The sequence below is a fragment of the Saccopteryx leptura genome, chromosome 2 (genome assembly GCF_036850995.1).
Source record: "Saccopteryx leptura isolate mSacLep1 chromosome 2, mSacLep1_pri_phased_curated, whole genome shotgun sequence".
Classification (NCBI taxonomy): Eukaryota; Metazoa; Chordata; class Mammalia; order Chiroptera; family Emballonuridae; genus Saccopteryx; species Saccopteryx leptura.
In genome coordinates this window covers 192,976,531-192,991,818 of record NC_089504.1, presented here as the reverse complement: position 1 = coordinate 192,991,818, position 15,288 = coordinate 192,976,531, and the positions used below count along the sequence as shown (strand labels likewise).

At 35.8% G+C, this 15,288-nt stretch overlaps 1 protein-coding gene across 2 annotated transcripts in view; it reads right to left on the bottom strand.

The window, feature by feature from the left end:
* Nucleotides 1-15,288, bottom strand: part of PLCH1 (phospholipase C eta 1) — a 252,761-nt gene that overhangs the window by 97,690 nt on the left and 139,783 nt on the right. For both annotated transcript variants that reach the window (XM_066369876.1, XM_066369877.1), the window contains exons 5-6: nt 10,150-10,279; nt 6,492-6,662 (exon numbers count right to left, since the gene is read on the bottom strand). In XM_066369876.1, coding sequence (XP_066225973.1) covers nt 6,492-6,662; nt 10,150-10,279 — 301 coding nt within the window. The remainder of the gene's footprint in view (nt 1-6,491; nt 6,663-10,149; nt 10,280-15,288) is intronic.

Genomic DNA, 15,288 nt, shown 5'->3' with positions numbered 1-15,288 from the left:
TCAACAAGGCACAGCTGAAAACAAGAAGTAGGGAGGAGAGATGGAACTCAGGTCTCCATGGAGATCTGAGATACACCTCCCCCTACTGAAGCAAAGAAAGCACCCCGCCCCCAGAGAGAGAAACTGCCAGATCAGGTCTTCAGACTCTCAGGTTACACCCAGCACATTCCTGGATACAGTTTCAAATAAGCCCCCTGCAGAGAGCAGTAAATAAGACTACTGAGAATAAAACAAACAAATCAAGACTTCAAAGCAGCTCTATTAGAAAGCCAAACCTGACAGTGGATTGAAAACAACAGCTGATGCCAACCAAAGAAGACCTAGAAATACCACAACTGAAAATTGGAGGCAGACAACACAAAACCGAGACTCAACCAGCCCTACAAACAACACACCCAAGCACACAGACATAATGAGAAGACAGAGAAGTGCAATCAACTTGAAACCACAGAGAAACCTCCAGAAAAGGAACTGAGTGATATGGAAATAACAACTGCCGGATACAGAGTTTAGAATAAAAATTGTTAAAATGCTTAGGGAACTTGGAACAACAATGGATGGTTATTATGAACACCTAAATAGATAGCAAGTATAAAAAACGACATTGAAATATTTACAAAGAATCAGTCAGAGGTGACAAATACAATATCAGAAATGAAGACTACAATGGAATAAATTAAAAGCAGGATGGATGAAGCTGAGGATCGAATTAGCAAGTTGGAGACAAGTAATAAAAAGGCATGGAAGCAGAGCAGAAAAAAGAAAAGACTCAAAAAGTTTGAGGAAACTCTGAGAGCTCTGTGACAACATGAAAAGAAATAACATCTGTATCATAGGGGTTCCAAAAGAAGAAGAGAAAGAACAAGGGATAGAAACTTTATTCAATCAAATCATAGCTGAAAATTTCCCTAAATTGATGCAAGGAACGATGTCACAAGTTTAAGAAGCACAGAGAAATTCAAAAAAAGAAACTTAAAGAGACCTACATCAAGAAACATCATAATTAAAATACCAAAGCTAAGAGATAAAGAGAAAATATTAAAAGCTGCTAGAGAAAAGAAGGCTATCACCTACAAAGGAGCTCCCATAAAGATGATATCCGACTTCTCAACAGAAACACTGGAGGGCAGAAGAGAATGGCAACAAATATTCAAAGTAATGTAGAACAAGAACCTACAACCAAGTCTATTTTATCTAGCAAGGCTATCGTTTAATATTGAAGAAGTAAAAAGCTTCCCAGATTAAAAAAAAAAAAACTCAAGGAATTCATTACAACCAAACCAATGCTGCAGGAAATGTTAAGGGGACTGTTGTAAACAGATCAAAATGGGAAAAGAATATAGCAAGAGAGGAATACAACATTAAAGAATAAATTGGAAATAAACAAGTACATATCAATAATAACCTTACATTTAAATGGATTAAATGATCCAGTCAAAAGACATAGGGTAGCTGCTTGGATAAGAAAACAGTACCCGTACATATGCTGTCTACAAGAGACACACCTTAAAACAAAAGATGTACATAGACTGAACATAACACGATAAAAAAAATATTTCATGCAAATGAAAAGGAAAAAAAAGCTGGGGTAGCAATACTTATATCACACAAAATGGACTTTAAAACAAAGACTATATTAAGAGATAAAGAAGTCCACTACATAATGATAAAGGAAGCAATCCAACAGGAAAATATAACCATCATAAATATCTATGCACATAATATAAAAGCACCTAAATATATAAAGCAGATTTTGATGGATATAAAGGGCAGATCAATAGCAATACTATAACAGTAGAAGATTTCAGTACCCCACTAACATCACTAGATAGATCCTCAAGAAATAAAATTAACAAAGAAAGAACAGACTTAAAAGACACACTAGATCAACTGGATTTAATAGATATCTTTAGAACCTTTCACCCTAAGGCAGCAGAATATACATTCTTTTCAAGTGCTCATGTTCCATTCTCTAGGATAGACCACATGTTAGGACACAAAAGCAGTCTCAACAAATTTAAGAAGATTGAAATCATATCAAGCTTATTCTCTGATCACAATGGTATGAAACTAGAAATCAACCACAACAGAAAAACTGAAAAATACTCAAACACAAGGAAACTAAAGAGCATGTTATTACATAAAAATAGTTAACAATGAAATCAAAGAAGAAATAAAAATATTCCTAGAAACAAATGATAATGAGCAAACAACAACTCAAAATTGATGGGACACAGCAAAAGCAGTCCTCAGAGGGAAGTTCATAGCACTACAGGCATTCTTTAAGAAGCTTAAAAAACCTAAAATAAACAACCTAACCCTTCATCTAAAAGAACTAGAAAAAGAACACCAAGTAAGGCCCACAGGTAGTAGAAGGAAGAAAATAATAAAAATCAAAGCAGAAATAAATGACATAGAAGCTAAAGAAACAAAAGAGAGGATCAATGAAACCAAGAACTGATTCTTAAACAGAGTAAACACGATCGACAAACCTTTAACAAGACTCACCAAAAAAAGGAGAGAGAAGACTCAAATAAATAAAATTAGAAATGAGAGTGGAGAAATAACAACTGACACAACAGAAATACAAAATATTTTAAGAATATACTATAAAGAACTGTCTGCCAAAAAATTAAACAACTTAGGTAAAATGGACAAATTCCTTGAAACATATAATCTTTCAAAAATCAATCTGGAGAATCAGAAAACCTAAACAGACCGATTACAAAAAAAGAAATCAAAACAGTTATCAAAAAGCCTTCAAAAAACAAAACCCTTGTGTCCAATGGCTTCACTGGTGAATTCTACCAAATATTCAAAGAAGAACTAACTCCTATCCTTCTCAAGCTATTTCAAAAAATTCAATAGGAAGGAACACTTCCAAGTTTCTTTTATGAGGCAAGCATAATTCTGATTCCAAAACCAGGCAAAGACAACACAAAGAAAGAAAATTATAGGCCAATATCCCTGATGAATTTAGATGCTAAAATCCTCAACAAAATATTAGCAAACCAGATCCAGCAATACATGAAAAAAATCATACATCATGATCCAGTGGGATTTATTCTAGAGAGTCAAGGATGGTACAACATTCGTAAATCAATTAATGTGATTCACTACATAAACAAAAGGAAGGAGAAAAACCACATAATAATTTCAATAGATGCAGAAAAAGCATTTGATAAAATCCAGCACCCATTCATGATCAAAACTCTCAACAAAGTGGGAATACAGGGAACATACCTCAACATGATAAAGGCCATCTATGACAAACCCACAGCCAACATTATAATTAATGGACAAAAATTAAAAGCAATTCCCCTAAAATCAGGAACAAGGCAGGGCTGCCCCCTTTACCACTTTTATTCAACATAGTACTAGAAGTCCGAGCTACAGCAATTAGACAAGAAGAAGAAATAAAAGGCATCCAAATTGGAAAAAAAGAAGTAAAACTATCATTATTTGCAGATGATATGATACTGTATATAGAAAACCCTAAAGTCTCAGTCAAAAAACTACTGGACCCAATAAACAAATTCAGCAAGGTGGCAGAATATAAAATTAATACAAAGAAATCAGAGGCATTTTTATACACGAACAATGAACTTTAAGAGAAATTAAGGAAACAATCCCCTTCACTATTGCAACATAAAAAATAAAGTACCAGTAGAGCGTCGGCCTGGCGTGCAGAAGTCCCAGGTTCGATTCATGGCCAGGGCACACAGGAGAAGCGCCCATCTGCTTCTCCACCCCTCCCCCTCTCCTTCCTCTCTGTCTCTCTCTTCCCCTCCCGCAGCCAAGGCTCCATTCGAGCAAAGATGGCCCGGGCACTGGGGATGGCTCCTTGGCTTCTGCCCCAGGCGCTAGAGTGGGTCTGGTTGCAACAGAGCGACGCCCCATATGGGCAGAGTGTCGCCCCCTGGTGGGCGTTCCGGGTGGATCCTGGTCGGGCGCATGCAGGAGTCTGTCTGACTGTCTCTCCCCGTTTCCAGCTTCAGAAAAATACAAAAAAAATAAATTAATTAAAAAATAAATAAATAAAAAATAAAGTACCTAGAAGTAAATTTAACCAAGGAGGTTAAAGACTTGTACTCAGAAAATTATAAAACATTGATAAAAGAAATCAAGGAAGACAAAAACAAGTGGAAGCATATATGGTGCTCATGGTTATGAAGAATGAACATAATTAAAATGTCTATATTACCCAAAGCAATTTATAAATTCAATGCAATACCAGTTAAAATACCAATGACATACTTCAAAGATATAGAACACATATTCCAAAAATTTATATGGAATCAAAAAAGAACACGAATAGCCTCAGCAATCTTGAAAAGGGAGAATAAAGTGGGAGGTATCAAGTTATACTACAAGGCCATTGTACTCAAAGCATCATGGTACTGGCAAAAGAACAGACATATAGATCAATGGAACAGAACAGAGAACCCAGAAATAAACCCACATCTTTATGGACAATTGATATTTGACAAAGGAGGTAAGAGTATACAGTGGAATAAAGACAGTTTCTTTAACAAATGGTGTTGGAAAAACTAGACAGCTACCTGCAAAGAAATGAAACTAGAGCACCAACTTAAACCATGCACAAAAATAAACTCAAAATGGATAAAGGACTTAAATGTAAATTGTGAAACCATAAGCATCCTAGAAGAAAACTAAGGCAGTTAGCTCACCGACATCTAGCGCAGCAATATCTTTGCTGATCTATCTTCACAGGCAAATGAAATAAAAGACAGAATAAACAAATAGGACTATATCAAACTAAAAAGCTTTTGCACAGCTAAAGACAATATGAACAGAATAAAAAGACAAACTACACAATGGGAGAACATATTCAACAATACATCTGATAAGGGATACATAACCAAAATTTATAAAGAACTTGTAAAACTCAACACCAGGAAGACAAACAATACAATCAAAAAATGGGCACAAGAAATGAATAGACACTTCTCCAAAGAGGACATACAGATGGCCAATAGGCATATGAAAAAATGCTCAACATCACTAATCATTAGAGAAATGCAAATTAAAACCACAATGAGATACCACCTCACACCAGTCAGAATGGCACTCATTAACAAAACAACACAGAATAAGTGCTGGCGAGGATGTGGAGAAAGGGGAACCCTCCTGCACTGCTGGTGGGAATGCAGACTGGTGCAGACACTGTGAAAAATAGTATGGAGATTCCTCAAAAAATTAGAAATGGAACTGCTCTATGACCCAGCCATCCCACTTATAGGAATATATCCCAAGGACACCATATCACCGACTGAATAAAAGAAATGTACCCCCATGTTTATGGCAGCATTGTTCACAATAGCGAAGATCTGGAAACAGACCAAGTGTCCGTCAGTGGAAGAGTGGATTAAAAAGCTGTGGTACATATATACAATGGAATACTATGGGGCTATGAAATAGAAGGAAATATTACCTTTTGTAACAATATGGATGGACCTGGAAACTATTATGTTGAGTGAAATAACCCAGGTAGATAAAGAAAAATATCATATGACCTCACTCATTTGAGGAATCCAAGGAATAATGAGAACTGTGGAATGGAATTGAGACAGAGGAGGGATCAAAGGGACCAGAGGAAAAGAGGAAAGAGGGAAAGGGGATGATAGGATGGGATAAACCTGAAGGGAAGAAGGGAGGGCGCATTAGGGAGGGGGCATGGGAGATGTTGAGGGGAATAGGGGGGAGAAGGGATGTATTTAGGGTGACCCTATAATCTATGTAAACACAATTAATTAAATAAAATTAAAAAAAAAAACAAAAAAACATTAGCCTGACCAGGTGGTGTTGCAGTGGATAGAGCATCAGACTGGAACGCAGAGGACCCAGGTTTGAAACCCTGAGGTCACTGGCTTGAGCACGGGTTCATCAGCCTGAGCATTGTGTCGCTCGCTTGAGCATGTGATCATAGACATGACCCTATAGTCATTGGCTTGAGCCCAAAAGGTCACAGGTCACTGGCTTGAGTAAGAAGTCACTTGCTCTGCTTTAGCCCCCTGGTCAAGACATATATGATAAAGCAATCAATAAATAAATAAGGTGCTGCAAAGAAGAATTGATGCTTCTCATCTCTCTCCCTTCCTGTCTATCTGTCCCTATCTGTCCGTCCCTCTGTCTTTCTCTCTGTCTCTGTCACACACACACATACAAAAAGAAACATTAACATTGTATCTAAAATGAAACACATGATTTATCATTCATTATTTTGTAAAAAAATATGCATATCCTTACTCAACATCTTTAAGGTAAAAAACTGTATGTTCAATTTATCACCCCTCTTTAAAAAGCTGTTGGAAACACATTTAAAATATCTCACAGATAAGATTTTCTGGAAGTGTGATGTTTCTACCTCTACCGTATTTAAACTGTATCTATATCCAACCCCAAGAGAAATTCATGTATCTTTTACAAGTATTTTTAAGTAAATATTCAATTCAGTAACTTAGTAATACCTTTTGTTCCACCTTCAAAAACTGAGCCAGTTCTTCCACAGTTAGGTGATCTATTTTATCGCTATAGCTGAAGAGCAAAAAATAAAGGTCCCGTCTCAATGACATCATTTTGTAAAAAACACAGAACTCTTCAAATGTCAGTGTTCCCTGATTCTCATCTGTATCAGCGTCCTGAAAGAGGCATATTAAAAACAAGGCAGTTTGCGAGTTTGAAATAGAAAACTCAGCACTGGTGAATGGTATTTATTATCAAAAGGACAGCACACATTTCACACATGGTATAAACACGGGTTCTCTTCTAGCACATGTGGATCATTTTAAAATTAGCTCTATATTAGCCCATAAGCAAAGCTGAAAATTATAAAGAATCAAGCTTACAAAAACTAATTTTTCTCATCACAGTAAATTTATAAATTAACAAAGATTTAAAAAGAAAACTGTCTCTTGAAACAGCATAATTCATTTCTAAACAGAAAATTAAACATATAGAAGTGAACATGTTCAGCACACAGTAAAACTTGTGTGATGAAGTTAAAGCAGTTATTTGAGGAAACTTAAAGTTTACAATGTAATAGAAGGCAAGGTAGATTAAAAACAGAGAAGCTAATAATACAACTTAAGAATCTAGAAAAAAATAAGCTAAAGAAAATAGAAGGATGTAAATTATAAACAAAAGCAGAAAGCAATGAAATGGAAAACAAATGGATATGACATATCAAAGGTGAACAATTAAACCAAAAGCTGATCTTTTTAAAAAACTAATAAAAAAGAGAAGTCTTGGACAAGACTAATCATAAACAAAAAAGAGAAGATATATATTTCACAAAAATGCCAGTCTCTTACTACCTTCTCAACTGCATTTCAATTGCATATAATTTTTACCTATAATGGACTTTCTGTTAATTCTGCATACATAGCTTAAAAACATCAGCATCTTTGGTACCTCCCTGCTTTTACCTCCAAAGAAATCTGAAAATCCATCAGCAATGATTAGTAGTTCAAATTATTGGTTTCTAGCAAATTTGATTGTCTAAATGTCATAAAACCATAAAAGTGTTGGGAATATATCAGGAACAACCAATCCAGTTACATGATCTTCCTTATTCTACCTGCAGACTCAGTTGTAACTGAATAAACACTGAAATGGAAGCAATAGCATTTTGAAATATGTGAGTTTTGTGAAGTATAGGCAGCTGTTGTGTGATTTTAAATATTGTTTTGAAAATCAAAATGCATATAAAAATTAATATTTTAAACTTTCCTAACTTTGGGTTAATTATGAGCAGAAACTTTGTCCAATATTTAATCATAAAAATTTCTTTGTGAGGCTGATTGCTGTTGCCTTCTGTCATTGTAAAGGTAGATATAGATTGATCCATAGAATATCCACACTTTGCAATTTGAGGCTCTTGGTTATAAGTCTTTGCACCTTGGCAATTTGAGGCTCTTGCACCTTAAGAAATCTAATGTTCATATTTCTTCCATAATTTTATTTCAAAATATCAAACCCTTCCCTGGCCAGATGGCTCAGTTGTTTAGAGTGTCTTCCAGAAGAGCAGAGGTTGCTGGTTTGATCCCTGGTCAGGGCAAATACAGGAACAGATCAATATTTCTCTCTTTCTCTCTCTCTCTTTCTTTCCCTTCCTCTCTCTCTAAAATCAATAAAATAAACATTTTAAAATTATCTCAAACTCTACATACAGAGATGAAAATTTTTTTCAAGACTTCCTTGTAAATGTCTTAAAAATATTACAAATAGTAAAACTTTGAAGTTTAAACTATAGTATTAAATACTTCAAAAGAAGCTATTCATACAATATATTTTTTTTAATCATTTGAATTTGAATCCTACACTGAAACAAACAGTTAAAGAAAATTCTAGGAAAGCTTATGCCTGACCGGTAGTGAGGCAGTGTATAAAGTATTAACCTGGAACTCTGGGGTCACTGGTTCAAAGCCCTGGGGTCTCTGGCTCTGAGTACAGGCCCACCAGCATGGGGTAACTGGCTTAAGCTGGGGGAATTGTCTACACAATTCCAAAATTCGCCAGCTTAAGCCCAAATGTTGCTGACATAAAAAGCCCAAGGTCACAGTGGGCTTGAGCAAGGGGACACTGGCTCAGCCCTGATCAAGGAACATACAAGAAGCAATCAATGCACAACTAAAGTAAAAGCAACTTCAAGTTGATGCTTCTCATCTTCTCTCTCCCTTCCTGTCTGTCTCTCTCACTTTGTCTCTCAAAAGAAATCTAGGAAGACTTTAATGTCTTTACCAGCAACTCAGGAAAAGAGAGAGAGACAGACAGAGAATGTTCCTGAAATAATATTAAGATACTTGGTCCTATCACTCCCTCACAAGTGCTTACAGAACATTCTAGAAGCAAGGCATAGTAGGAATGTTCTACATACAGCAGGCCCAACAGCTTCTCCCTTCACTTCTGGCTTGATAGGACTTTAAATCAAAAGTCATAAAAAGAAAAAGAAAGTCATAAAAAGAGACCCTCAAAGTGTTATTAAAACTTCTCTAAAGGATTCACATTGAACCCATAGATTTTTTAATTGATTGATTGATTTTAGTGAGAGAGAAAAATGGAGAGGAAGGGGGGAGGGGGAGAGGAGTGAGAAAGAGAAATATTGATCTTTTTGCACCAATTTCTGCATTCATTTGTTGATTCTTTTATGTGCCCTGACTGGGGATATAACCTGCAACTTTGGCATATCAGGAAGACACTCCAACCAACTAGGCTACTAGGCCAGGGCTGAACCCATAGACATTTGACATACCCATTTCCTAATTCACCCTCTAAAATGCTTCATGCAATAGAGATAAAAGGCATAGGAAGGGGAACATACAGAAGTAAAAATAGTTTGAAATTTTATGTTTCTTCCTTATCTTCCAAAAAGTACCCTGAAAAATCATTATTTTTGTAGGTACAAAATTTACCCTCCTCTCTAAGCTTCACCTCTCTGACTTGATCAGTAGCTCCCTCTTCAGTAGTATGAACACTTCCTACAGAAAGGATCAGATGGGGAGGAGAGGTTCACAACAGGACAAAAGTGAGATATCACACCTGGGAACATGGCAAATCTTTTCCTACAGTTTAAAGACTATTTACTCTATATGTGCCACAGAATAGGTTTGGATCCAAGGGTTTTCTTCAGGACTCACCAACTGGGAAAGAGCATCTCATCCAATACCAACAAGCGTTGAAGAAACTTATGTAGAGCTCATATATGGTAGGAGTGATACAGCACTTTTAAGCCCTATGGATTCTGAATTTTAAACTCATCTGAAACAAAATAGGGTTCTTGAAGATTTCAACAAGTGTTATTTTTTTTTCATGGTTTTATTCTGATCCTCACAACAGTGTATGAGGTAGACAGATGAGATGCCCCTTCAAGAGACTTGATTACATTCACTCGATTATTTGTCAGGTTAAGTGCTTATATCACTTTCTGAAAACAGCAACAAAAACAAATAAGCATTTCAGGAAGTGAAATTAGAAATGCATATTAAGTTTAGAACTTTTTTATCTGATGATTACATAGCAGGTAATATTAACTTCCAACAAAACAAAATAGCCTTTTGAAATGTCTAAGTATACCAATAACCACTAACATGGATTTTACATAAGGCCAACCTGATTGTGAAAACGTACCTGAAACATTTGTCTGACTTTTCTTCGGGGTAGGTTGACATTTAATTTATGCATCAATTGGTGTATCTCTTCAATATTCAATAAGCCATCACCATTCTTATCAGCTTCCTCAAAGGTCTGTTTCACCCATGTGCAGAAACGTCAAGAAAAACTCTGTTTTCACAAAATAAAAACTTCTCTCTTACAGAATACTAACAAGAAAATTTACCATCAACATCAAACTTGAGAAGAAATTCTTTTGTGGAGGCCCTGAAATCCACAGGCTCTTAGTTAGCTACTAATAGTTGCAACAAAAGAAATGGGGGATGGGGGGCACAAACAGGTGGGTCTCTTCATCTGAAATGAATCAAACCATGTTATTGAGAGGTTCTTCAACTCTAACATTGTCATCCATTCTGTTAAAGCATCTCTCTGCTGTGATGAAACCCCAAGTTTTCCAAACTGAGGCCTTCTCCCTCTATCACCTTTCATCTAGTATCTGTTTTGCTTTCACAATACCCTTGTCTCAGTTCCAATCCCACATTTATAAATTTAGACTATCTAGTTCAACCTCCTTATTGCCCACATGAAGAAATAACCTAGAGGAGACAGAGAAATTTGTTAATTAGTGAGAAACCCAGGTCTCAAACGCAGGACTCATGCAAATTGGCCAAACACTCTCCTCTCTCCTTTACAGAAGACCTGTCTCTACACTAGCTTTGGTGGTTCTTACCTAATATCCCCAAACTTCTAACTCAAGGGCAGAAATGTGAACTACAAGCCTGATATGCTAGAGCAGGGGTCGGGAACCTATGGCTCACAAGCCAGATGTGGCTCTTTTGATGGCTGCATCTGGCTCACAGACAAATCTTTAATAAAAAAAAATAATAACATTAAAATATAAAACATTCTCATGTACTACACAATCCATTTATTTCCTACCACTCATGTTCATGGTTGCAGGTGGCTGGAGTCAATCACAGCTGTCCTCCGGGACAACACTAAATTTTTATTGGATAATGTGTAATGTACACGGTCGTTGTATGGCTGTCATGGAATTATATTTTAAAATACGTAGTATTCATGGCTCTCTCAGCCAAAAAGGTTCCCAACCTCTGTGCTAGAGGTTGCCCTTAAAGCTCAAATAGAACACTAGGTGACTTGAGGCTATGAAGCTGAGTTTGTATACAAAGCATTTACATCATGTGAACTGAGATTTTTAAAGGCCCTCAGAAAGACAAGTATTACATTGTTTCACATAGTGGAGAAGCAGAATAAATGGTAACAAATGAATGAGTTAAAAATTCTAAATCTGAGCAAAGCATTGAAAATGGATGACCTGTGGTGGTACAGTGGATAAAGTGTTGACCTGGAATGCTGAGGTTACTGGTTCAAAACCCTCAGCTTGCCCGGTCAAGGCACATATGGAAAGCAACTACTATGAGTTGATGCTTCCTGCTCCTTTCCCCACCCTCATTTCCTCTCTCTAAAATCAATAAATAAATTCTTAAAAATAAAGATTTATAGTTGTTGGGAAATAAATTACAGAAAGCAGGAATTGTGTATATATTAAAAAACCAAACTGAGTTTCAAAATTTGAAGGGTGAAAAAGTGGAAAGAAATGAAAGTGATGACAATGCAATCAATAATTCAAATGCTATAGAAACATTTACCTAAAACCTATGTACTCACTGATCAATGTCACCTATTACATTTAATTTCTAATAAAAAAATAAAATAAAAATAAAGAAGAAATGAAGGTGATGAAAAGAAACCAGAGAATCAAAATAAGCAAAAGGTTTAGGCTTAAAACCAAGGCAGAGAAGAATGGGAGTAGGTCAGAGGAAAGGTCAATATTTGCTTACCAAACAGGTAACATCAAACTGAGAGATTTTCATTTTAAGTCAGAATATTAACTAACGTCACAAGTAACATCAAACTGAGCGATTTTTATTTTAAGTCAGAATATTAACTAACATCCCAGTGGTAATAGCATATTTACATTTCTTAAGTGATTCAAATTATGATTGTAGAAAATTGTACCTTAGATCAGTGGTCCCCAACCCCCGGGCCGTGGACCGGTACTGGTCTGTGGGCCCTTTGGTACGGGTCCGCAGAGAAAGAATAAATAACTTACATTATTTCTGTTTTACTTATATTTGTCTGAATGATGTTTTATTTTTTAAAAATGACCAGATTCCCTCTGTTACATCCGTCTAAGACTCACTTTTGATGCTTGTCTCAGTCACGTGATACATTTATCCATCCCACCCTAAAGGCCAGTCCGTGAAAATGTATTTTCTGACATTAAACTGGTCCATGGCCCAAAAGAGGTTGGGGACCACTGCCTTAGATCGTAAAAACAATAAGCAAGTTAGTCTTATTTCTTCTATAGTTAAATAGAGGTGATTTTCAGATTGTGAATACCTTGTTTCATATTATACTCCCTTTATAACATTTGAAAATAACCCATCCAGTTCTTTCAAGTTCAATTTTTCATCACAGAGTTCAGGCAGGACCTCATTAAACACCTGACAGGTAAAGGGGGACCCAGGACTATGGGGAAAATAACTGAAGGATTAAAAGGGTGAAAAATTTGGGCCAATAACTAATAAGTAACTGAATCTCATTTTTTTTTCTTTTCTGGGCACTCACTGTCTATTCCATGAGCTCTATTCTATCTCCATTTCTTCTGACTGTGGATACTGCCCTGTGCCAGAGTTCAAAGGCATAATGAAATAAGCCCAATGACAGCAACATTTCTTTCCCTTTTATTCTATAGTTCTTTCCCAAAACCTCTCAAAGACTTCTCTAGAAAAGAGATAGGGACAAGCAAACCCTAAGTTTGAATATTCTAAAGACAAAACCCCTTGAGAGTGGGCCTGTGTGTCTGCAAGGCCTTCAGTGTCACCATACAAATTGGCCTTAACAGTTGATTTAGTGGCTTCAGAATTGATAGACAGAAACAGAGATAGAATCAGACCAAGAAATATATACCAGTCCTGATTCTATGCTGACCAGGCCCTGTGACAGTGAGTCATTTATGTCACTTCTTGGGGTTTTCATTTCTTCATTTATAATGTCAGTTAGCTCAACTAGATGACCCTGTAGTCCTTTTCAACTCTAAGATTCTATGAAAGGAAAACCGTTCCCTCCCTTATGATAGAACACATGATATAAGATACAATTACAGGCTAAAGCATTTGAATATCTTAAAGTTGTTCTTCATGATTAAGAAATGAGTGCCCAGAAAAGCCCTGAATTAATGATTAATAGCTCTATACATGATAAATTTAAGAATAAAAATACTTACACTGCAAATAAAGACTGGGATATTAAAATCTAAACACAAAATTATGGCTGAGTATTTTCTATCACGAAATTACAAGAGACTGTAAAGCATTGAATGGTATGTAGTACAGGAGCAGGCAAACTTTGGGGATAAAAGACCAGATAGTAAATGTTTTAGGCTTGGCAGGCCATTTGGTCTCAGTTACAACCACTCAGCTATCCCATTCTTAAATAAAAACAGCCAAAGACAATACCTAAATAAACTTACATGATTTATGTTCCAATAAAACTTTATTTATGGACACTGATATTTGAATTTTGTATAATTGTCTTATGTCACAACATGTTCTCCATTTGATTGTTTTCAACCTTTGAAAACCCATTCTTTACTAAAACAAATGGTGGACAAAGTGGCCCCACAGGCCTCCATTTTCAGGGCCTCCCATTTGTAGGGCAGGTGTAAGGCTTCAGTTTATAACATCCATAAGGGGCTGCCTCGAGTCCTTCAGAGGTAATTTCCCTTGTGAGGTACCAAAAGAGCAAGTGAGAGAATAATGGAGGAGATTTAGCTGACAAAGAAAACTGCTGAGCTTGGTGGCAGTGCCATCATATTTGTAAGCCAGGGCTGATGAGATTTCAGACTTGAATCAATCAAATAGGATAACAAAAGATTTGCCTGTCCTAGGCTCTCTCAAGGAATAAACAGTAGCTCTTATTTGTCAAGTGCTTAATATGTGCTAGCCAGTGTTCTGAGCACTTTGTATAGATCAACTCATTTGATCTTCACATGACTACATAGGGTAGACACTATGTTTAACATCATAGCCACATGACAGATAAAGACTCTGAGGCAAAAGAATTTAAGTAACTCACCCAAAGTTACACACGGAGGAGTTGGAGTTGGAACTCAGCCCCAGTCTGAGTCTTTAACCCAACACCATATTGCTTCTAGCAGATATGAATACTACAACACCCTCCCATTCAACATGTCAATATTACAAAAATAGCTTAAATTGTACTTTACACTGAATGAATTCTTTTTTTTCTAACAGCCATTTAAGATGCATTATTCCCATTATTCTTTCACAGTTAAAGTTTCCAGGCCTAATTGAAATGCAATAATCATGAACATTTCAAATCTGTTATCTCAATTAATATAATTAAATGTATGTTATGTTTGATTAAAGATATTATACTATTATTAAGATATTATCTAAAATTCTATCAAATTATGACAAATTTATATAAGAATGCTTCCCTAATTCATGGTCTCTATTTTTGGCATCAACTTCTTTTTTGTCATTTATTAATTTTCTCTTTCCTTTTCTCTCATTTACACAAATATAAACTGCTTCTGTATTTTTTAACTGTTTTTCCATGCATTTCTGAGCAATACTTGCTTTACAGGTAACATACTTTCAGAATATAAAATCACTCAATTATCAACTGGTTAATTTAAATATGAAAACTTGTTACTGCCAGTAAACATAGACAAACAAATCAGGTTAAAAAAACGATTGCTTAAACTGGTATAAATTTAAATTAGAGTATTAAAACTTTAGTATATTAAATATAATCTCCATGACAACCACACACACAAAAAAACCAGAGTATATACAGAAGAAAATGAGAGATAATTAAACATTTAACTGCAAAAAAACCCAACTAAACACAAAAGATGATTGAATGCAGAGAATGAGGGACAAAGAGAAAGCTATAGGACACACAGTAAAGAATTAGCACACTGACAGGAGTCCTTCCTTATCAGTAATAACTCAAAATTTAAATGAGCTAAACTCTTCAATAGACAGAGACTGGCATGTGTAAAAACACATGACCCAATTATATATTGTCTATAAGAGACATACT